Source organism: Taudactylus pleione, unplaced genomic scaffold (genome assembly GCF_031769625.1).
Source record: "Taudactylus pleione unplaced genomic scaffold, aTauple2 ptg000038l, whole genome shotgun sequence".
Classification (NCBI taxonomy): domain Eukaryota; kingdom Metazoa; phylum Chordata; class Amphibia; order Anura; family Myobatrachidae; genus Taudactylus; species Taudactylus pleione.
This window is the reverse complement of record NW_028284440.1, coordinates 462,205-486,215: the sequence shown is the minus strand read 5'-3', so window position 1 is coordinate 486,215 and position 24,011 is coordinate 462,205. Positions and strand designations below refer to the sequence as shown.

The 24,011-nt window shown below is 47.9% G+C and overlaps 1 protein-coding gene across 1 annotated transcript; it reads left to right on the top strand.

The window, feature by feature from the left end:
- The first annotated feature begins 1,077 nt into the window (after window positions 1-1,077).
- Window positions 1,078-23,676, top strand: LOC148538629 (E3 SUMO-protein ligase ZBED1-like). Its single transcript, XM_088452560.1, has 3 exons — window positions 1,078-2,929; window positions 22,711-22,884; window positions 23,612-23,676. The coding sequence occupies exons 1-3, from the start codon at window positions 1,078-1,080 to the stop codon at window positions 23,674-23,676; spliced, it is 2,091 nt and encodes a 696-aa protein (XP_088308686.1).
- The last annotated feature ends 335 nt before the right edge of the window (window positions 23,677-24,011 follow it).

Genomic DNA, 24,011 nt, shown 5'->3' with positions numbered 1-24,011 from the left:
CACTCTGTCATTATTACCTTCACTGTAGTGACTCTGAGGCTTCAGGACTCAGGTGTATCATCATGGATATGATCCTGGCTGCCAGTGTTTTGTTCACTGTTGATCCTCTGTGCGCACTGCCTGCCCATGCTCTGCTGCGGCCTCCGGGTCACGCCGCTATCACGTCTGCAGGGTGTGTGTGTATGTGCACTGACCCGAGTCAGTGCACGTTAATCTGCCAATGCCGCGCTGCTGGGGTTGTGTGCAGTGTGCACTTACTTGGGAGAGTCAGTGCAAGTTAAACTGCCAATGCCGCCATGCACGCTAGTTCACACCGTTTCCGCGGCTGCAGGGGGTGTGTGCTGTGACTATGGAGAGTCAGTGCACGTTAATCTTCCTGCCTATGCCGCGCGGCTAAATAAAGCTGGCTGGTACCGCGGCCACCGGGGAGGGGGAGTGCAGTCAGTGCACTATTGTCTATGTGTGGCTTTGTGCTGTGCAGTATGTGCACACTGTGATTGGGCGAAAGTGCTCCAAGGTGACACCCCTCTGGGAGGTAAGTTGCTTGGAACAGCAGTGCGTGTCCTGATACTTAACTGCTCAGCTCATCATCACTGCTGCTGCCTGTGTGACTGACTCGAGACTAAGACAGTGCACTGTGCTGCAGACTCAGTGAAGACTCGAGAGACGAATCATCACAGCACGCTGGGGCTGCAAGGGGCGGAGCTGACTCATGACTCACTCGGAGCCAGCAGCGCCCCTACATGGCATACTCACAGTGACACACCCCTTGGGAGTCAGTGAATTTAGTGTTGCTATTATAAGCCCAAACCCGCCAAAACAAAATTAAAACAATTGCATAGCCAATTCGCTAAGCAAAACAAAGTAGCAAGGTTGTTTAGTCACACTGTTACTGAAAACAACCTTGCTACTTTGCTTAGCTACTTGGCTGTCAGCCTGTCACAGTGAATGTAGTGATCTGTACTGTCAGTCAGTCACTCATTCAGAGTCAGCAGTTGATTGTTAATTTCGCACACGCACTTGCGCAGTTGTTTAGTTTCACGCTGAGTGCAGTGAGTATACTGTACTATTATTATCATGGCGTTAAAAAGTCCGGTATGGGATTACTTTGTTCGCCCCTCAAAGGAAAAAGTTAAATGCAACATATGCTCATCCGTGTTGTCTGGCAAGGGGTCTTCCACTTCATATATGACAAGACATCTACGGGTTAAACATCCGACTATTAACCTAACAGAAAGTTGTTCAAGGCCATTGCAATTAGCAATTGAAATTCATGAAGAACATCCTTCAAATGAAGGTAACAACCAGCACGATAATTCATCAGCAGCTCCTCCTGAGCAGCTTGTTGTAGCATCTACTTCTTCAAATTCAAAACAAAGCAAAATCACTACATTTACAACTAAACCAATATCTGCCGCCAAACGTTCTAAAATAGATGAACAAGTTTTAAGGATGGTTGTTAAAGAGTACCATCCTTTCAATGTTGTTGAGAGTACTGAATTTAAGAAATTACTATCCATGCTTAACAAAAATTATGAACTACCAAGCAGAAAAACTTTATCCAATAGCTTATTAAATAAGTTTTATGATAATACATTGGAGGGAATTAAAAATGAGATTCAACACAATGCAATATACATAGCTCTCACTACAGATGGGTGGACTTCTTTGAAGAACGAAAATTATTTTGCTGTGACAGCACATTTTATTGATAAGGACTGCTGTCTGAAATCATACCTCCTATCGTCTTTCAAATTTATTGGCAAACACACTTCAGACAATATTGCCAGCGAGTTGGAAAGAATTACAAGGGAGTGGAACATACATGACAAAATTGTGGCGTGCACAACAGACAACGCGGCCAATATGGTCAAAGCTGTGCAGCTTTGCAATTGGTGGCATGTGCCATGTTTTGCACACATCTTGAACTTAGTTGTGCAAGCAAGTCTGGAAACACTAGGTGGAATAAGGGCAAAAGTGAAGTCTACAGAGGAATATTTCAAACGAAGTCCACAGGCTAGTGATAAGTTGCACAGCATACAAAGGCAGATGGGATATCCCGTTTTAACATTAAAACAAGATTGTCCAACACGTTGGAATTCTACATTTGAAATGTTACAGAGGATTTCAAAAATAAAAGAGCCTCTTCAAAGTGCCTTAGCTATATTGAATCCCGATTCAGTTCAACGTTTGACAAATGAAGACTGGTATGTTATTGAAAAGTCATCTGAAATCCTTGGGTGCTTTGAAGAGGTCACCAGGGAAATCAGTAGTGAGCACAATGTTACGTTGTCTAAAGTTGTCCTACTTAGCAAAGGCTTGCTAAGCCACTGTCTCCGGCTGAAGAACACTGTCTTTGATAGCGAAACTGTCCTTGCTCTAGTTACCAAACTTACAGAGGAAGTGTCGGACCGTCTACTAAAAAATTATCGGGATCTGACCATCGTATGGAAATCGACTTTGCTGGATCCTAAATTCAGAGAACATGGATTCTCCAAAGATGACCATCGCTTTAAAGAGACCAAAGAAACCGTCATTAATAAATGTTGCGCAATACGTGGACGAAATGAATACCAAGAGCCTAGGCCACCAATAGCTCAATGTATTCTGCCGGCCACAGAAGATCTTGGAACTTCCACACCTTCCAGCTCTGTATGGGAAGATTTTGACATGTCTGTAGGAGGCCTAGTCCAAACTCATGCAGAGAATTCTCGAGCAGCAAGCATTATCGAGTTCGATAAATTCATGAGGATGCCCCTTTTGCCCAGGGTAGACAACCCGCTACTTTTGTGGAAAGAAAGAGTGATTTTTCCGACTCTTTTTGACCTGATGAAACGACGCCTCTGCATAATGGCTACTTCTGTACCATGTGAGCGCATCTTTTCAAAGCAGGGACAAACTGTAACAGAAAGGCGTACTCGACTCTCAAGTGAAAAAGTTTCAAAAATAATGTTTTTGAATTTCAATTTAAAGTAAATTATTTGATCACAATGTGAAATAACATTCCGTTTAATAACAAGTTTTCTCTCAGAAAGATACGTGTGCGCTGTATTTTCTTAATCTTAATACATTTGTAGTATTGTGATTTATTTATAATATAGACCTGAAATGAGAAAGAAATGCTATATTAAGTATGCTAGTTAACATGATGTTGCTGGTACTACTTATAATAATCCATACTATGCAGAGGATGTAGTCAGCATACTGACTTTCGGGATGCTGGGCAGTCGAGATCCCGGCTCTGAAATGCTGAAACCACTCACAATGCCACCAGAATTCAGACTGTTGGCATCCCGAATGTAAGAATGTTGGGGCTGGTTAGGGTTACGCTGTGGGGTGGAGTATTAGGGTTAGGCACTAAGAGGGGACATGTGTAATGTGCAGAGTGTGTGCTTAGCTTCCTACAGGCGTGCACATGTGGCTGCAGCTCTGTCATATGCATGTTCTTGTGTGCACTGGTAATGCAACAAATCGATATGTGTGTGGTCAGTGGGCCTGATTCACTACGGAACGCAACTGCAATAGCGATTACGCACGCAGTTTAACTGCGATAGTATGCTAATCCATTGCGATCATAATGCCATTAGTTGCACTACATAAGGACACCCACCTTACCTTACACACATCCGTAATGTTTAGCAAGACTGCAAAACCATCGGTAACACCGAGTACCATCGCAGCCTCACGCACACTTGCACAAGCTCTGACCTTGAACTAGTCTAAGTCTACTGCGCAGGTCAGTGGGAAAATGGCGTGGCAGCCATTTTCCCGGTGATTTCCCTACTGTGCTTGCGGAAAATGCCGGGAAAAATGGCAGTGGCGGCCGTTTTCCAGGCATCTTGTGTAGCGCTGCTCCAGCCGACGTGGGGCTTCGGAGAGGTAAGTATTAAAAAGTATGTGTGCAGGGTGTGCCGTGTTGGCCTACCCTGGACACAGGCACCCGTGTGCACCGCACACCCTGCACCCATTATAAATATGTCCCTGCTCCATCCCTCCTTCCTTCTGCTCTGTCCCAGAGCCGGATTAAGGGTCTGATTCAGCAGCGGACACTAATGCAATCTCAGCTGAGATTTCACATGCGATATGCTGCTGCGAAAATATACTAATGCTTCCACAGCACCCCGAGCATAGGGACGCCCGCTGCTGCCTTCCCATATCTGCCCAATGATGAGCAACAGGGTAAACATCGGTACCAGCACTTAAAATGGTGAGACAAGTCTGCGTTTTTCTAACCAACCCCATTACCACCCCCAAATGCTGACTACCTGTCACTCTCTTCACGAATGGTTCTTGCTTATTAATGTAATCGCAATGCAATTCCTGCCCGTGCGCAGTGCAGTGTTCGCACAGGCGCAATAGCTAACAAATGCTCAATCTTTGAAAATATCGACATTGTGTCTGCTATGGGGCATTTCTAGAGAGGAGGGGGCCCGTGTGCAGTCTCCGACACGGGGCCCCTTCTCTCCGTCCGTGGGTCTGACTGCACCCTGAGCGGTGCGCGGCCAGCGCCACACTTACATTCTGGGCACTAGAGTGTGCCCAGAGTCTTTAGCACATGTGCAGGTCCCTGGGAAAATGGCCGCGGTGGCCATTTACCCTGTACTGTGCATGCGCAAACGGTGGGAAAATGGTAGCGGCGGCCATTTTCCAGCTGTTTTTACAGGCGCAGACTATGGAGCCGACATGGGACTCCGGAGAGGTAAGCTTTATGGGTGCAGGGTGTGCGGTGCAGAACCCCACCGGACCCAGGGGCCATGTGCCCCGCACACCCTGCACCCATTATAAATATGCCCCTGCGCCTGCTACTGAATCAGGCCCTAAGACCCCACAGGGCCTTAGGCAAAATACAGCCTCACGCCCCATATTAACGTATACTGTATCAGTGCTCGAAGTGGGAATTTAGAGGTGGGGGTATGGAGACTGAATTTCCCCCCCTGGGCCTCTGCTTCCATATCACCGCATTGTACGTCACTCACCCCACCCCACACTTCTCCCTCCCTGCTCCCCTCTCTCACACCCTGCCCTTCTCACTGAATCTCTCTCTTCCCTCACCCCCTACAATACTAACTGCCTGCCTCCTTCTGTCTGCCCCTCTCTCTATTCCCTCTCTCACATCCTCCCCTCTCTCTACTTCCCTCTTACCTGCAGTCCTGCGCTGCTGGAACGGAGCTGCCAGGAGCACCGGGTCTTCGTTGCTGCTGCAGTAGTGCGAGCCAATGAGAAGCTGCCACTTGACAGCTTCTCATTGGCTGGCTCCCGCGAGCCCCGTGATTGGCTGGTGGCCGCAAGCCCTGCAATTGGCTGTGCGCTGCTTACAATGCAGCCGGGACCAGATGGCTGCTTTGCCCCGGCTACATGCCAGCCGCTGATCCAGATGTGTCCCCTGCGGGACTCATCTCTACACATTGCCGCCGCTGCTCCAGCGCTGGGATGCCATACTGCATCCCAGCGCTGATGCATTCTCTTCTGCGGCTAAAATGAAGTGGGGCCGGGAAGTGGCGGTATGTCATACCGCCGTATACCGCCCCACTTCGACCACTGTACTGTATATAAATACATAGGGGTATATTTACTAAGAATCGTGTCTGGCCCCGTATTAAACACGCTGGGTATTGCATGGACACCAGTGAGTTTGTTTCAAAGAAACTCAAAAAATTACTAAGAATCGTGTTTGACAGAATGATATTTGTTGATGGTGTATGCAATCATGTAGCAAATGTGTGTATTCAGTCGTATTTGGGGGTAAATTTACTATTTCTCGATTTGAGGAGTGATTTAGCACTTCTCAAATCGACTCAAATCGCATGCAGTGAAAAACGTTTTTTTCACTGCATTTACCATTAGTCGATTTGTTTTGTGATTTGCAAAACAAATTCGATTTGAGTCGGTTTTGAAGAGTGATTTGCTGTTCGATTTGGCAAGTTCATGTCCAAATCGAAAGGCAAATCACCCTTCAAATCCCCGACACAACGAACTGCTTCATGCTTTCACTTTCAGCATGAGAAGTTCGTTGACACACAGATACATGCAGTGAGATGCCTGCATGTATCTATCACCGGGCCCCCCAGCCACAGCATCAGCCCTGACCGTTAGTCAGCCCAGGCTAGAGATCCCTGGGGAGTTGGAGACCCCTTCAAAAAAAGGGGTCTCCCTCTCCAGGGCACTAAAGTTTATTCTGCGGCTCCCACCATACTAATATCAACGAGATGGGTGCCTGAAGGAGCCTTCCAGGCCCTCGCAATGAGAAATAAAAATAACAGGATAGGTACCAGCAAAGTAAGGAGAAATTCCAGCCTACACATAGCATCAATATAGCTCTTTATGAAAATAAGGATAAACGAAATAGGAAAGGCCACAATTCCCAATACCAGACCCGGCAACATAGACCAACAAGAATAAAACAGAAATAAATAATATATCAGCTGGGGGGGTATGGAGTGCGTACCGGGTGTAACCAGAACTGGTGATGCCTTTGCTTAGTTGCAGCCCATACACAAAGGGTGCTATGATGCTGACATTGTAGAATCAATGGCAGCAATGATTGCGATCCATTTCCATCCAATCAGACACATTGAATATCGATTTATGATCAGGGTCAGATTAACAATGACGCGGGTGGGTCTCCACATCATTCAAAAATAATAATAATACTACTAATTCAACTTACAGTTAGTTTATTGAGCGATTTGGATTTGGCTTGGATCTTTCCACCATGTTCGCATCTCAAAATGAGGAAAAACAATCTTTGTCATAGGGGCAGGGCCGGATTAACAATGGGGCGGGTGGAGCTACAGCTTCAGGCCTCCCTTTGAAAATAGGCCCACAGCATACACAGGCTCTAGTGCAGATGGTAAAAAAAAAAAGTTTCTATCATCAGCAATAGCCCCGTTCACTGCCCAGCTCCATTACCTCCCGGCCGACGTTAACAAAATCACGGTCTCACACAATCCCTTGGCCCTCTCCTCTCCGCTGGTAGACTGGCACACCGAAGCCCCGCCCACCTCGGACCCGTGGAAGCTCCGCCCCCGAGGCAACCATAGCTCTGCCCCCTCATAATCGTCCTGCTCTGAAGCTGTGTCAACCAGTCGCACTAGCTCAGGAGGGGAAGTAACAGGCAAGCACATCCAGGTTATCTTTCCACAGGACAGTGTAATGTCTGGCCACTGTGTATTTATGTGTCTATTTGTGAGTGTGTGTGTGCGTATGATTATATATATTTATTGATATATATATATATATATATATAAATGTATATGTGTGTGTATAAATGTAGAACCAAGGAGCAGTCATAGATCCAAAGAGCTGTCTGACCGGACGGCAGCTGATGCAGGAGCAGGGCTTAAGGTAAGTATTGTGTTTGTATTTTAAAATGTATTTTTTTTAGAGGCACTATCACTGGGGGTACTATTATAGGGGCCACTACCACTGGGGGCACTACTAATGGGACTCTACTACAGGGGGGCATTACCACTGTGGGCACTACTATAGGGGCCACTACCACTGGGGGCACTACTAATGGAGCACTACTATAGAAGGTATTACCACTGCAGGCACTACTATAGGGGGCATTACCACTGGGGGCACTACTATAGGGGCCACTACCACTGGGGGCACTACTAATGGAGCACTACTATAGGAGGTATTACCACTGCAGGCACTACTATAGGGGGCATTACCACTGGGATTACTACTATAGTGGACATTACCACTGGGGGTACTACTAATGGGGGCATTACCACTGGTGGCATTACTAATAGGGCATTTACTACTGGGGGCACTACTATAGGGGGTATTGCATAGGGGGCAACACTCCCGGGGGCTCTGTGTAGGGGGCACTACTACTGTTTTCATTGTATAAGGGACACTATTTCTGTGGGCATTGTGTATAAGGGGCACTAATTTGGGCATTGTGTAAAAGGGGCGCTAGTGTGTGTCATAACATGAGCAAGGGACTACTGTGTGGCGTAATTTGAATTGGGGACAATATATAATACACGGCATTACTGCATGCGGCATAATGTGTGATAAAGGGCATTACTGCATGTGACATAATGTGTTACGAAGGGCATTACTGCGTGTGGCATAATGTGTTATAAAGGGCATTACTGAGTGTGGCATAATGTGTTATACAGGGCATTACTGCATGTGGCACAATGTGCTATAAAGGGCATTACTGCATGTGGCATAATGTGTTATACAGGGCATTACTGCATGTGGCATAATGTGTTATACAGGGCATTACTGCGTGTGGCACAATGTGTTATACAGGTCATTACTGGGTGTGGCACAATGTGTTATACAGGTAGCGTTCCCGCTAGGCTGTTTTAGCGGGGCGCGGTGCCCTGCCCTCCTTCTGCAGGGCAAAAAGCACCCTGCCCTCCAGGAGGAGGGCAAAAGCGCCCTGCCCTCACAGCCTGCGGGTGCCATCCTCACCCGTGGGACGCAGTCTCCCGTGGATGGAGAAACGTGCGGTGACCCGGTCACCGCCAGAGAATAGACGCCGGGCGCATGCGCCCGGCATCTATTCTCTCTTTGTGCATCGCTTGGGGGCTGCCTGGCATGTCCGTAAGTGCCGGGCACGCCCCCAAGTATGACGAAAAGGGGACGCATCTCATAGACACGCCCCCTTTTCGAACGCGCGCGCGCACAAGGTTGCCCTCTCTAGCTCCGGCGCCCTGCCTGCCGCCGGAGCTAGAGTGAACACTATACAGGGTATTACTGCATGTGGCATAATGTGTTATACAGGGCATTACTGCGTGTAGCACAATGTGTTATAAAGGGCATTACTGTGTGTGGCATAATGTGTTATAAAGGGCATTACTGCGTGTGGCACAAAGTGTTATACAGGGCATTACTGCATGTGGCACAATGTGTTGCAAAGGGCATTACTGCGTGTGGCATAATGTGTTATAAAGGGCATTACTGCGTGTGGCATAATGTGTTATACAGGGCATTACTGCGTGTGGCACAATGTGCTATAAAGGGCATTACTGCATGTGGCATAATGTGTTATACAGGGTAGTACAGCGTGTGGCACAATGTGTTATACAGGGCATTATGGCGTGTGGCACAATGTGTTATAAAGAGCATTACGGCGTGTGGCGCAATGTGTTATACAGGGTATTACTGCATGTGGTACAATGTGTTATACAGGGCATTACTGCGTGTGGCACAATGTGTTATAAAGGGCGTTACTGCGTGTGGCATAATGTGTTATACCGGGCACTACTGCGTGTGGCATAATGTGTTATACATTACTGCGTGTGGCACAATGTGTTATACAGGGCATTACTGCGTGTGGCATAATGTGTTATACAGGGCATTAGTGCGTGTGGCACAATGTGTTATACAGGGCATTACTGCGTGTGGCATAATGTGTTATAAAGGCCATTACTGCGTGTGGCACAATGTGTTATAAAGGGCATTAGTGCGTGTGGCACAATGTGTTATATAGGGCATTACTGTGTGCGGCACAATGTGTTATATAGGGCATTACTGCTTGTGGCACAATGTGTTATAAAGGGCATTAATGCATGTGGCACAATGTGTTATAAAGGGCATTACTGCGTGTGGCACAATGTGTTATACAGGGCATTACTCCATGTGGCATAATGTGTTATACAGGGCATTACTGCGTGTGGCATAATGTGTTATAAAGGCCATTACTGCGTGTGGCACAATGTGTTATAAAGGGCATTAGTGCGTGTGGCACAATGTGTTATATAGGGCATTACTGTGTGCGGCACAATGTGTTATATAGGGCATTACTGCTTGTGGCACAATGTGTTATAAAGGGCATTACTGCGTGTGGCACAATGTGTTATACAGGGCATTACTCCGTGTGGCATAATGTGTTATACAGGGCATTACTGCGTGTGGCATAATGTGTTATAAAGGGCATTACTGCATGTGGCAATTATTCGCTGTGAGGGGAGAGCTTGGGGGAAGCCCAGCACCTGCATAAGTGCTGGGCTTGCCCCAATGGGTGATGAATTTTGGGGTGCTCCCTGCAAGGACACACCCCCTTTCCGGAAGCGCAATCGCCTCCGGTATGTGCAGAGGAACACCATCTATAAAATAGGGGGGGCGCAACTGGGAACTTTCACCCTCAGCTCCACAATATCTAGAACCGGCCCTGAATAGAGCCTACGAGTGCCATTGGAGAATCTACTGTATATGTATATATATATATATATTTTATTATTTTTATTTTAGTGGTGTTTGGAGGGATGGACAGAGAGGCTTTCCATTCCAACATGGGTAAAGTGTGAACACATCTCTATAAAATATTGTATGTAACCAGTGATGTGTAAAACATTTTTTATTGAAAGAATTTTGATAGATGTAAAATTACTTTTTAAACACCTAATTGGTTGCTTTTGTCACAGTAAGGTGTTCATCTGGTAAGAGGAGGTGCCTACAGGAACTATCCCATCATCAAGCTTACTTTGTATAAAGGGTAGTGTATTAGTTTCTGAGATACCATTTGCCATCATTCTCTGAAAAATTCACTTTCACCAACAACTAATGGAATAACAATATCTGTATGTATGTATGTATGTATGTATGTATATATATATATATATATATATATATGCACAGACACACAGAGATATTACCTCTGCCTGTGAAGAGAGAGGACGATGTAGCAGTCGGATGTGCGGCACTTTGGACGGCTGGTATAGAACACACTAAAATCTGTTTATGTTATCGACGTTTAAGAACTTGTGTTAGTCCTTACGTTAATCCTGATGAAAATGAAGTTCTGAAATGTTGAATACATAAAAGGATTTTAGTCTGTTTTATACCAGCCAACCAAAGTGCCCCATTTGACTGTTTCTCGCACATTTTGCTTGCACCTTCCTGAGGGTGCGAGCAGAGATGCCGGAGCCGGCAGCTACCGCGCCTGAACAGAGCAATTGAATTGATCCGTCGGGCGCCCTAAATAAAATAGCCACTTTTTAAAAAATTTCAATCGCGCTCAATGTGTACGGGTTATTGGACCTGTATCAATTATCATATATTGTGTACCCAGCATAAGAAGTCAGTTAATGAATGTGTCCATTACTGCAGTGGCTAGGGTTGTGGGATGTACCCTTATAGAAATATGCCAATAACTTGTTTGGATTTGTTTTCTTTTCTTTTTTTAATCTAAACTATTCTAGCACTCAAAGAAAGGCAGCAAAACACAGTGTACATCATTTCACAAGGTTGAATGTAGGCCCAGCTATACCCTCCATGGAACTAATCACACCCACAGCCCTACGTAAACCACACTGATCACGACCTTACATTATCAGTCTGCAGCACTTGTCACACTCACTGCATCGGCGCCCAATAGGCCCTTCATAAATTTCAGCTCCAAGCCCATGTGGACATTAATCTGGCACTGACCTCCAGGCTGGTGTGTGTGAGCGCACACAGAGTCAGATTTGGCCGGGAGTGCACAATAAGTGATCCACCACCAGATGGAAACTGGAATGATCCAGCAGCTTGGTGGTCAGCTGAAACGGCTGGATAGCATAGTGCAGTCAGAGAACTCACACATAACCACTGCAGTCACTGATAATCTGCACCAGACTCTCAACACAGCACCCGGCTCAGGCCTCCCCTCAGCAGCAGGGAAACAGCCACCGTGATCCCTCCTCCTCTGTGTGACTGACGCTCCATTCATGCGAACCGGGCTGGCTGACATCAGGGCCAGCATGGGACCCAGCTCACTGGAGGAGCCATGGGTGATTATGGGAAGGGACTGCCTCCTCACTCTTTGTTATTGGTCGGGGCTCCATCCCAGGGCCGAATTAAGAGAGGAAGGGGCCCGTGTGCATTCCCCGTCTGGGGTCCCCTCCTCTCTCCTTGATGCCGCCTGCGCACTGACAGCAGCAGTAGACTCCGGGAACTAGTCTAAGTCTACTGCACAGGTCAGTGGGAAAATTGCTGCGGTGGCAATTTACCCTGTACTGCGCATGCGCAAACGGCGGGAAAATGGCAGCGGCAGCCATTTTCCAGCTGTTTTTACAGGCGCAGACTATGGAGCCGACATGGGACTCCGGAGAGGTATGTTTTATGGGTGCAGGGTGTGCGGTGCAAAACCCCCCTGGACCCAGGGGCCATGTGCCTCGCACACCCTGCACCCATTATAAATACGCCTCTGCGTCTGCTACTGAATCAGGCCCTAAGAACCCACTCTATACTGTATATAAATACATAGGGGTATATTTACTAAGAATCGTATCTGGCCACGTATTAAATACGCTGGGTATTGCATGGACACCAGTGAGTTTGTTTCAAACAAACTCACAAATTTACTAAGAATCGTGTTTGACAGAATGATATTTGTCGATGGTGTATGCAATCATGTAGCAAGTGTGTGTATTCAGTCATATTTGGGGGTAAATTTACTATTGCTTGATTTGAGGAGTGATTTAGCACTTCTCAAATCGACTCAAATCGCATGCAGTGAAAAACGTTTTTTCACTGCATTTACTATTAGTCGATTTACAAAACAAATTAGATTTGAGTTGGTTTTGAAGAGTGATTTGCTGTTCAATTTGGCAAGTTCATGTCCAAATCGAACGGCAAATCACCCTTTAAATCCCCGACACAACGAACTGCTTCATGCTTTCACTTTCAGCATGAGCAGTTTGTTGACACACAGATACATGCAGACATCAGTGAGATGCCTGCATGTATCTATCACCGGGCCCCCCCAGCCACAGCATCAGCCCTGACCGTTAGTCAGCCCAGGCCAGGGATCCCTGGGGAGTTGGAGACCCCTTCAAAAAAAGGGGTCTCCCTCTCCAGGGCACCCCTAGCCTGGGTTGATAGCCCGGGGCTATCCCCACCACCCCTGGGTGGCGGGTTGATTGTGACAGTGTGGTGTAAATATAGATATAAATAAACATTGTCTTTCCAGTAGAACTGCAGGTCCCAGCAAGCCTCCCCTGCATGGTGGTACTTGGAGAACCACAAGTACCAGCATGAGGGGCGTTAAGGGCACTCTGGGACTTGTAGTTCACCTGTAAAGAAATATCCCAAGAAACACACACACCTTACAAAGTATAACTTTAATACATACATACACACACTGACACAATACTCACCTATCTAACCTCCATTAGTCCCCTTCTCCAGTAGGCATCCAAGGGTTAAAATAAAAAAACGATAACCCGACCCTTGCATTAAGGAGTAATCAGTCTAACCAGATGGATTACTCCTTCCCGAATGATGCGCACAGACGCGGCTTCATCCTTTGAAACTCTGGGCCTGGTTCAGAGCCGCTCGTAAGCGGCCGCTCGTTCGCTCCGAGCGATGTTCGCACAACTGTGCATGCGTATGGGAGGTAATGCGCATGCGCCAACCAGTCAGTGCGATCGGAAATCGAGCGTTCGCCAAATAGTGAGTGCCTGCTAATTTGAGTGACAGGATGAGGCGTTTGTGGGTGGTAACAGGGGAAGATGCTTGAAAACGGGGAGTGGAGATCCAAACGCAGGCGTGCCAAACGGTCAAAACGGGCGTTTTAAGGGTGTGCATAATTAACAAAGCAGCGTCATCGACCACGTCACTTGGCTGTCTCTTAGCCTGAACTGTTCGTATGATTGCGGTAGGATAAACCTACCACAAGCACTGCGAGCAGTTCAGATGCCTTTCGATGTACTCGATTAATCAAATAAATAGCGGAGATGACGTAGGATGCGAGCGGCCAGGGGGCGTCTTTACAAAACAGCGAGCGCATGTTTCGTTCGCTCGCTCAGACATAGAGGCGTCAACAGACCGCAAAGAGCGAGCGCTCAATTTAAATAGCCGGCCCCTTTTTCTGACCGAGCGAGCGCAAATAGCGTGCGGCTCTGAATCAGGCCCTCTGTGTCTGTACTTTCATTGGCTGGTGCTCAATGGTGGGAGCCGCAGGATAAACTTTAGTGCCCTTTTTAAAGGGGTCTCCAACTCCCCAGGGATCCCTGGCCAGGGCTGACAAACGGTCAGGGCTGATGCTGCAGCTGGGGGGCCCGGTGATAGGGGTCCCCTGGCAGTGGCATCAGCCCCCCATTAGAAAGGGTCCAGGGCTCTCTCTGGATCTTACAGGGAGACCCTACGCAAATTTTTCCCTGTAAATCCAGAACCAGCTCTGCTTCCCATAGCCCTGTGCTGGTTGTACTAAGTAAAGGGAGACCCTACGTCATTTTTTCCCTGTACTTAGTCAACCAGTACAGGGTTGGCAAAGTCCGGGGCTGGTTGTGTTTTGGGGGGTGACCTCACGCTTTTTTTTTTCTTAATTTAACTCTTTAGACGCTTTTCACAGTGAGATACATGCAGGCATCTCACTGATGTCTGCATGTATCTGTGTGAATCCGACCTGCTCATGCTCAAATCGAAAGCATAAAGCAGTTCTATTGTATTGGGGATTTGAAGACTGATTTGAAGTCCGATTTTGAGGACGATTTCAAATCGAATGATAGTAAATAAGGGTTGTGTGTGTTAGGCTAAGTACCAATGTTTTTCCGATTGTCAATTTGAGTCCAAAGTCAATTTGAAGTCCGATTTTACATGCGATTTGGCCTTTAGTAAATACTCAAAACCAAAATCGAATCCAAATCGAATGAAAATCGCACCTCAAATCACTCAAAATGCAAAATCCACCTTTAGTAAATTTACCCCTTGGACTGAATACAATAGAGCTGCCTGTTAGCTGTGTGTTTAACAGAAATGCAGAAGTGCATGAAGGGCCCACCTTGGGAATGCAGTGGTAGGGGCCCATGCTTAAAGGGTGTGGTTATCCACCAGAGGGGTTGAGAAAGAAACCACAGATGATTGCCTAACCATGAGGCAAATCTTGGTGTAGTTTCTCTAGAAGGGAACCAAGCCCCCATGTTGATCAGTGGTCCTGCTCCTCCAGGTAACTGTCTAATAGAGTAACTATCTATAATTTGAGGTCTGGAACCTCACAACTAGAAAAGGGGGGAGGGCCCATAGGCAGTGGGGACCACCGGGGATTTCTCCGCACCCCTGTGGTCCAGTCCGACCCAGCTCTTATTTGAAGAGCTGTCCTTTGCGTTTTCTTTTATCAGTTTATATTTGCAAGTTTTTTTAAAGTTTATACCCAAAATAACAGAATACATTTGAGACAAGACAAATGTGCAGTTTCAAAATAAACAATACAAAAGGACTGGCATGAATGAAGACAGCAATAAAACAAAATAACATTAAATATACAATATCAAAGACAGTACAAAAAGACAATATGAAAAAGTTTTACGCATATCCAGTCAGTGGCCTAGTGTGGTGAAGGATAAGTACAGAATATATTAAAGAAAACAAAAAATAAAGGAGAGAACAAGGTCAAAAACGAAAAGGTAACAGCTTTATAATACACTGTGCAGGTAGTCCACAGATACAAAACCCCTAATAGTATAATATCAACGAGTTGGGTGCCTGAAGGAGCCTTCCAGGCCCTCGCAATGAGAAATAAAAATAACAAGAGAGATAAGTACCTGCAAAGTAAGGAGAAATTCCAGCCTACACATAGGGTCAATATGGCTCTTTATGAAAATAAGGATAACGAAAATATGAGATATGGTAAGAACTTACCTTTGTTATCTCTATTTCTACGAAGTCCATAGGGTTCCACAGGATACCTTGGGGTATAGGTGATGACGTCAGGCATCGGGCACCATAGAGTTAAGTTTTCAGCCTCCCAGGATGCACTAGGGTCCCCCTCCTATACCCCGCCCCCGAGCCAAGGCATCTCAGTTACGTACCAAGCCATAGGCCGGAGGAGGAGAAGGAAGATAGAAAAAAAGATCTGGACACACACAAGAATCACATTCTCACCAGAGGGAGATGGAAAAACCGGTGACCAGAGCAAAGCCCATCTGCAGCACAGGTGCGACAGGGCGGGAGTGGACTTCGTAGAAATAGAGATAACAAAAGGTAAGTTCTTACCATATCTCATATTTTCTACTTCAGGGTCCATAGGGTATCCACAGGATACCTTGGGGATGTCCCAAAGCAGTATCCTTTAAGGGTGGGGACGCTCCTGTGCTGAAAGGGGAATCCGCCGCCCGAAGGAAGCATCCTGAGAGGCAAAGGTGTCAAATGCATAATACCTCACAAAGGTATGGACAGAAGACCACGTGGCCGCCTTTCAGATCCGGACTGCAGAAGCACCACGTCGAGCTGCCCATGAAGGACCCACAGACCTAGTGGAATGAGCCCTCACAGAAGGTGGAACCGGCAGGCCTTCATGAAGATAAGCTTCTGAAACCGCCATACGGATCCACGCTGCCAAAGTTTGCTTTGAAGCAGGCCAACCCTTTTTACGGAAGCCATAGAGGACAAACAAGGCGTCCGACTTCCTAAATGAAGTGCGGTCAACATAAGTTCTTAAGGCCCGCACAACATCCAAAGTGGCCTCACCCACTGAAAGGCCAGGTGAGTTAAAAGCCGGCACAACGATTTCTTCGTTAACATGAAACTGGGAAACAACTTTGGGAAGAAATTCAGGACGAGTGCGCAGCACTGCCCTGTTCCCATGAAAAATCAAGAAAGGGGGTCTACAAGAGAGAGCCCCTAAATCAGAAACACGTCTGGCTGAAGCTATGGCCAAAAGGAAAACAGTCTTAGCTGTTAGCCATTTAAGATCCACTGAGCCCAGTGGTTCAAACGGCGGTCCCTGGAGAGCCCTCAGGACCACAGCCAAGTCCCAAGGCACCACAGGTGGAATAAATGGCGGCTGAATTCGCAGAACACCTTGCATAAAGGTGCGCACATCAGGGATTGTAGCAATGCTACGATGGAACCAGACAGACAGGGCAGATACCTGCACCTTTAAAGAAGCAAGGCGAAGCCCATGGTCCAGTCCCGCTTGTAGGAAGGCTAGCACTCTAGACAGACGAAACTCCCGAGGTGCATAACCTCTCGGTCGACACCACTGGAAGAACGTATGCCACACACGATGGTATATTCTCGCGGAAGACGGTTTCCGAGCTATTAGCATGGTTTGCACTAGAGCTGGAAAACCCCCATGGCCGTCTCAACAGCCACGCCATCAAAGACAGCCGAGTCAGGTCCGGGTGAAGACAAGGACCCTGTGACAGAAGGTCCGGTCGTAGCGGAAACCGCAGAGGACTGTCCACGGACAGACCCTGAAGGTCTGAGAACCAGTGCCGTCTGGGCCATGCGGGGGCTATCAACAGAAGCGTCCCTCCTTCCTGTTTGAATTTCCGGATTACCCGCGGAAGAAGGGAAAACAGAAGAAACAGATAAGCGAACCGGAACGTCCACCGGACGGACAGAGCATCCACCAGAGACGCCTTTTCGTCTCTTGTGCGAGACCCGTACACCGACAACTTGTTGTGTGCCGGGACGCCGTGAGGTCGATCTCTGGAAGACCCCACCTGTCCACCAGCAGTTGAAAATCGTCCGGGTGCAGGGACCATTCCTCCGGATGAACGTCCCGGCGACTGAGAAAGTCCGCCTCCCAGTTTAGCACTCCCGGGATGAATACTGCTGATACGGCCGGGAGATTGCGCTCTGCCCATACCAGGATTCGGGACACCTCTACGAGAGCCGCCCGACTTCGGGTTCCTCCCTGCCGATTTATGTAGGCCACGGTGGTAGCGTTGTCTGACTGGACCTGCACTGGGTGACCTGGGAGAACACGATGTGCCTGCTGGAGAGCATTGAACACCGCGCGGAGCTCCAAAATGTTTATTGGAAGCTCTGTTTCTGCCTGAGTTCACCTGCCCTGGAACAAGTGTGGACCAGAGACTGCTCCCCAGCCCCGAAGACTGGCGTCTGTTGTCAACAGGACCCAATTCGCCACCCAGAACAGACGACCCTTGCTGAGATGGGTCGTCTGCAACCACCAGGCTAGGGACAGGCGAACCTCCAGAGTGAGCACCATCGTCTGGGATTTTAGAGTCTGAGGCAGTCCATTCCATTTGGACAGGATCAGGTGCTGCAGTAGTCTGGAGTGAAACTGGGCATATTCCCCCATTTCGAATACCGACACCATGGAACCCAGTAACCTCATCGCCGAGTGCAGAGACACCCGGCGGCTCTGCAGACAACTGTGCACCCTCAACTGCAAGACAGAGATCTTTTCCCCCGTCACAAAGATCTTTTGCTGTCCGGAGTCCAATAAGGCTCCGCGGTGCAGAATCCGCTGAGACAGGATCAGGGTGGACTTCTGTCAGGTTATTAACCAGCCGTGCCACTGCAGTACCGCAATGGTCAGGTCCAAGTGGCGTAGAAGGAGCTCTGGAGATCCTGCCACCAAGAGAAGGTCGTCCAAGTACGGTAACATGCGGACTCCCTGCAGCCGCAGGGAAGCCGCCATGACCGCCATCACCTTGATGAAAACACGTGGTGCTGTCGCCAGGCCAAAAGGTAACGCCCGGAACTGAAAGTGGTCGTTGCAGATTGCAAACCTGAGGAACTGTTGATGACGTAAAAGAATAGGGACATGCAGGTAAGCGTCCTGTATGTACAACGACAACATGATGGAGGTTCCAAGTTCCAGCACCAGAATGATGGACCGTAGGGTCTCCATCCGAAACTTCGGCACCCGCAAAGACTTGTTGAGAGCTTTGAGGTTGAGTATCGGACGATACGACCCATTGGGTTTCTGCACCGAAAAGAGATTGGAATAGAAACTTTGGCCCCTCTGGGAGAATGGAACAGGCACTATAACTCCAGCCTGGAGCATAGTGTGCAAGACCTTCCGCAGTTCCAAGGCTTTGTTCCGGTCTGATGACAGACCCGTGGTGAAGAATTGAGACGGGGGTCTGTGCCGGAAGGAGAGGGCGTACCCGCGAGAAACCACCTCGTGAACCCAAGTGTCTGTCGTGGTGACTGACCAACACCGGGCGAACTGCAGCAGGCGGCCTCCCACTTTGGGATCCCCCAAAGGGAGGCCCGGACCGTCAGGTCGCAGGCTTGTCATCTGGCTTAGGGGCCGGACGTCTGGTACTCCAGGCCTGCTTCCGGGGCTTGGCCGATTTTTGGGGGGCCCTATAAGGCCGAAAGGACGACGTACCTGAACCGGAAGGAACTGCAGCAGATGGGAGACATGCCGATTTGGCTGCCGCCAGTGTGGCTCCAAGTTTGTCCAGGTCCGGACCAAATAGAACTAAAAGGCAACGCTTCCAAGCCCTTGTTGGAATCAGCGTCCGCCTTCCAAGATCGCAACCATAAGTTGCGACGAGCAGCTACAGCTGCCGAAGAAATCCGAGACGCCAGGGTACTGATATCCAAGGCCGCTTTGTTGATATAAGTGGCCGAATCCCGGAGATTGCCGATCAACTCTATCTGTTCAGCTGAACAGTCGGAATCGAAGGACGCCTCCAAAGTGTCAGCCCAGTGCTCCATAGCTCTGACAACCCAACAAATGGCCATAGCCGGCCTAGCTGCCCCCCCCCCCGCAAGGGAATAAACGGACTTTAGGCAGATCTCCACCTTGCGGTCCGTAGCATCCTTTAGGGAAGACATGGACGGCATGGGTAATGTGGCACTACGGACTAGGCGTGTCACATGAGAATCCACCTGTGGAGGGGATTCCCACTTAGAAAAATAATTATCCGCGAACGGATAAGCCACCGCCAAATGCCTCTGTGGCTGGTACCGTTTGCCAGGCTGTTTCCACGCCTCCTCTAAATGGTCCACCAATTGACCCCGAAAGAGGAAACACTGTGGCGTCACCCTTAATATCCTTAAAAAAGGCATATTTAGATTTGGACACCGGAGGATCTTCGTCCTCAATCACCAAAGCTGTGCGGACTGCCCGAATAAATCCAGGAATATACACCTTGGACCTAGCGTCCGCCTCCTTAGTACGGAAGGGTTCCTGGTCCGAAAGATCCAGAATCTCCCCATCATCAGACGTCACGTCGTCATCCTCATAAGGAGCAGACAGAGATGCCACCGGCCGCTTATGTGGCCGCAACACAGACTCCCCTTGTAACACATCCAACAAGTGCTGTACAGAACTAGTCAGGGGATTAACCCACGCAGGCTCCTGAGAGACCTGGGGAGGGGAAATAGGGAGACTGTGGGGTACCATCAATTGCCTCGGGAAACCCTGCATGGGTGACGACACCACTGATTGCTGGGACAATCCCATCTGTGAGAACGCAGGCGGCGGAGCCAACTGGCCCACCAGGGTTGTAAGTGCTTTGGCGAAACAAGCCCAGGGCGGCTCCTGTACCGGTGCTGTGACAGTAATTGGCCACACCAATAAATAACACTGCCGGCATAGTCCCTCCGCGCTACCCTCCCAAGCTATAGGTACTTTACATGTAGTACACTGAAGCTGGAGAGGAAAGTCACTCTCAGACATGATGGTAAGTATGTGACCCCTCTCACCAATACTTGTTAGTATAGCGAGAGACTACCCTGCAAGCTCCGCACCGCAAGGGCTTTAGCAGAAAGAACAGGGACAGTGATAAGGCTGACAGTAAATTAAAAATACAGGCAGCAGCGCTAGCACAGTCACATACAATGCACAGAAAAATAAATCCTGCACTATCAGCGCTGATACTCAACTACACAGAGTCTGGCAGGACACAGCGCTGCATACACATATCTGACCAAGTGGAGGAGAGGTATGCGGGGGGACCCAGACCACGATGCCTCCGATCTTAGGCTTCCAGCAGCGTTCACCATGCGTTACTGAAGATGGCCACCGAGGAGCATAGAGGAGGCTGGCCTGGGGGAGGAGCGCTGCCACAGGGCCAGTCGGCGTGTGCAGAGAGGGCTGTGTGCAGCAGGAGAGGCGCTGGCTGAGACAGGGAAGGCGCGCTCCCCTGGCCTGCATTTAACCCCTGGGATGCCGCAGCGCTACAGCTCTGCCGCGGTCCGCTGTCCCAGGGGGGTAGTGGAAGCGCAGGTTAATACCTGGCTCCACGCTGCAGCCAGTCCCCAGGGAGCCCCCTGCCTGGGGACTTTGGACCATGTTCAGCAGGGTCCCACCGCGGGACCCCTGCTGCTTACCTGTTGTCCCCCTTAGATCCGGCCATGGCCCAAAACATCTGGGGTCACCGCTAGCGGTGACCCCAGATGCTTACCAGCATCCCCGGATCGGTACCGGCGTTCTGGTACCGGCGGGGTGTAGGGAAGACAGCATCGACGTCAGTATTGACTGTCCATGCTGTACTTCCAGATGGGCAGCCACAGCTGCCTTGAAGAAAACTTCAGGGGCTATGCTTAGCCCCCTCTAAACAGGTGCTCCGACTCCGAATCGGGCACCAATGAAACTGAGATGCCTTGGCGCGGGGACGGGGTATAGGATGGGGACCCTAGTGCATCCTGGGAGGCTGAAAACTTAACTCTATGGTGCCCGATGCCTGACGTCATCACCTATACCCCAAGGTATCCTGTGGATACCCTATGGACCCTGATGTAAAAATAGGAAAGGCCACAATTCCCAATACCAGACCCGGCAACATAGACTCACCTCAAAGAAACGTTTGTAAAGTAGTCCAGACCAACAAGAATAAAACAGAAATAAATAATATGCACAACAGCTGATCAGCTGGTATCTCTACAGCTTAGGCAGCAACTATAAGAACACCCCCCCCACCCTATAAGACACTAAGCCCCCAACCTATGTCATATCTGGATCCCCAAACTAAGCTCCACCCCAACTATACTTAACTACCTAATTCCCCACCCAGATAAATGAGGTGCAACAATACCCATGTAGCCAAGGGCCAGGGAACATCCAGCCCAGGGTCAATAGGCCAACAAAGTAAACTCCAAAGCAAAAGAATAAATCTACGGCAACAGTCTCTGCTGCACTAGGGGAAAATGGAGTGCGTACCGGGTGTCACCAGAACTGGTGACACCTTTGCTTAGTTGCAGCCCATACACAAAGGGTGCTATGATGCTGACACCGTAGAATAAATGGCGGCAACGATTGCGATCCATTTCCATCCAATCAGAAACATTGACTATCGATTTATGATTAGGGTCAGATTAACAATGGTGCGGGTGGGTCTCCACATAATCATTGGTCACTTTTACGGCTGCCTGCTTACTATACTATGGTAATGCGAGAATCCGCTCATGTATATTAAATATCCGCGTGACTGCATGTGGAAGCCTATCCCAGCCGCTGTTCTTACAAACCAGCAAGGAAGTCTGTCTACACGCCCACAACACTCAAATTAAATTGAACAGATCAGTGCTATCTCATGCTTTCCATAACATAGCGTCAGTTTGGCTATCTCATCTCACTATATATTTATTGTTCTACTTGGGTACATTCAGCATCACTGTGGAAGTGGAGGCAGATTGATAAGTAAGCATAGGCAGCACTGACTAATGGTGCCGATTTTGTCACTGGTCACTGGTCAACTCTGGTTGTTAATGACTGGGTTCAGTATTTTTCATTATAATCCATGGATGCCAAGACAAAAATCACATAGGTATGACAGATGCTGCTTCTGCTGATTACACAGACTGGTGATGTCACAATGTATTACCATGTCTGGCCATTATGAGGTCACATATGGATCATATACAATGAGCTGTTTGGCTTGATTCTCACTTCTTGAAGGGAGCTGGAGGTAAGACGTTTCCATTGCAAAATGGGATGTTGCGGAAGCAAATGCTGTAAAGATGATGATGATAATGATGGGGATTATGCTGCATCTGCCATAGCTCAGAATCCTGGCATCTGCTCTAATGTCCAATCCATGGATCTCTCGTTAGAAGAGGAAGCAGATATTCTGCGAAAAATCATCAACACCCCACCAATGTATAGCAAACGTAGGATCTACAAATACAAGAGCTATGCATTTAGGCCAAGTCTTCCCAGTATACGTGAAGAGGAAGAGACGGAAGAGCCTGTGGAAGAAAGTTCTAACAATGGAGAAGGAAACATTTGTAAGAATGCTGATGACCCATATGTTTATATGTTGGTCAGCATTCTATCATGGATAATCGGAATCCACATCTATTTCTGGTTAAATTGCATATTCTAACCGGTCATGATAGCCAGAAAATGGATGGTCCCTGTCGCCCCAACTCCCCAAAAATGGGTGGCGCCAATAAATAAACAACTGGGCATGAACAATTTATACATACTGGGAAAAGCTGTATGCTGACATATGAGAGCATGTGGTGCAAGACTATCGATGGTGGAAGAGGTAGAACGATGGTGAACCCCCATGCTCTATTTATGTATGGACTCTCTGCAGAGAGCAAGACATGAGTAGGAGCAAAACTAACTCCTGCCCACAGTGCTGTCATCAGAATTTCAAAAAGAGTAGGAAAACCAGGAGAAAGAAAAACATTTGTATATAATTAGCAATAAACCAATTTATAACAACAAAAAGTAAGTGTATGTGATGTATGCATGACATAATCCTGGCGAAAATGCTAGCGCAGACAGACACACATCTTACAATTTTTGCTCATTTGTATTTACCAGCAATAATTTTTATTTAGTTAACGCATTTTACCATTCGGAAATTGTGACGCATAGGTGATCTAACTCCCCATAGTATTATACATTTATTGGTATTGATCAACATAAAACCATAATAAGTTGCTAATACTGTTCACAAGTTCTATTTCTTACTAAATGTAATTAAATCTTGTCTATCATAAGGTGCAATATACCCCCCTACCTTACATTATTACGGATATATCAGAAGTCACCGCAGAGTTCTATGACCTGTATAATGGACTAGGCCGGCAACCCTGTACATCTATATGGTCACTCATCAACATAGATGGGCTTTCCAAAGGCATAATCTACAAATTTATCATCGTAGGGTTTCAACTTCGAATTGAAGATGAAACCCTACGGATGATAAATATGCAAATTTTTGCATTTGGAAAGCCCATCTATGTTTTAAATCTAGCTAAATCAACATTTAGTAAATTTACCCCTTAGGGGCCTATTCATTATGTTAATTATTGGGGTTCGATAATTAACATCTTAACTCGCCGCGGATTCAGGAGCAATTCATCATTGCTTCATCAGCTGATCCGAAAATCAGTGAATC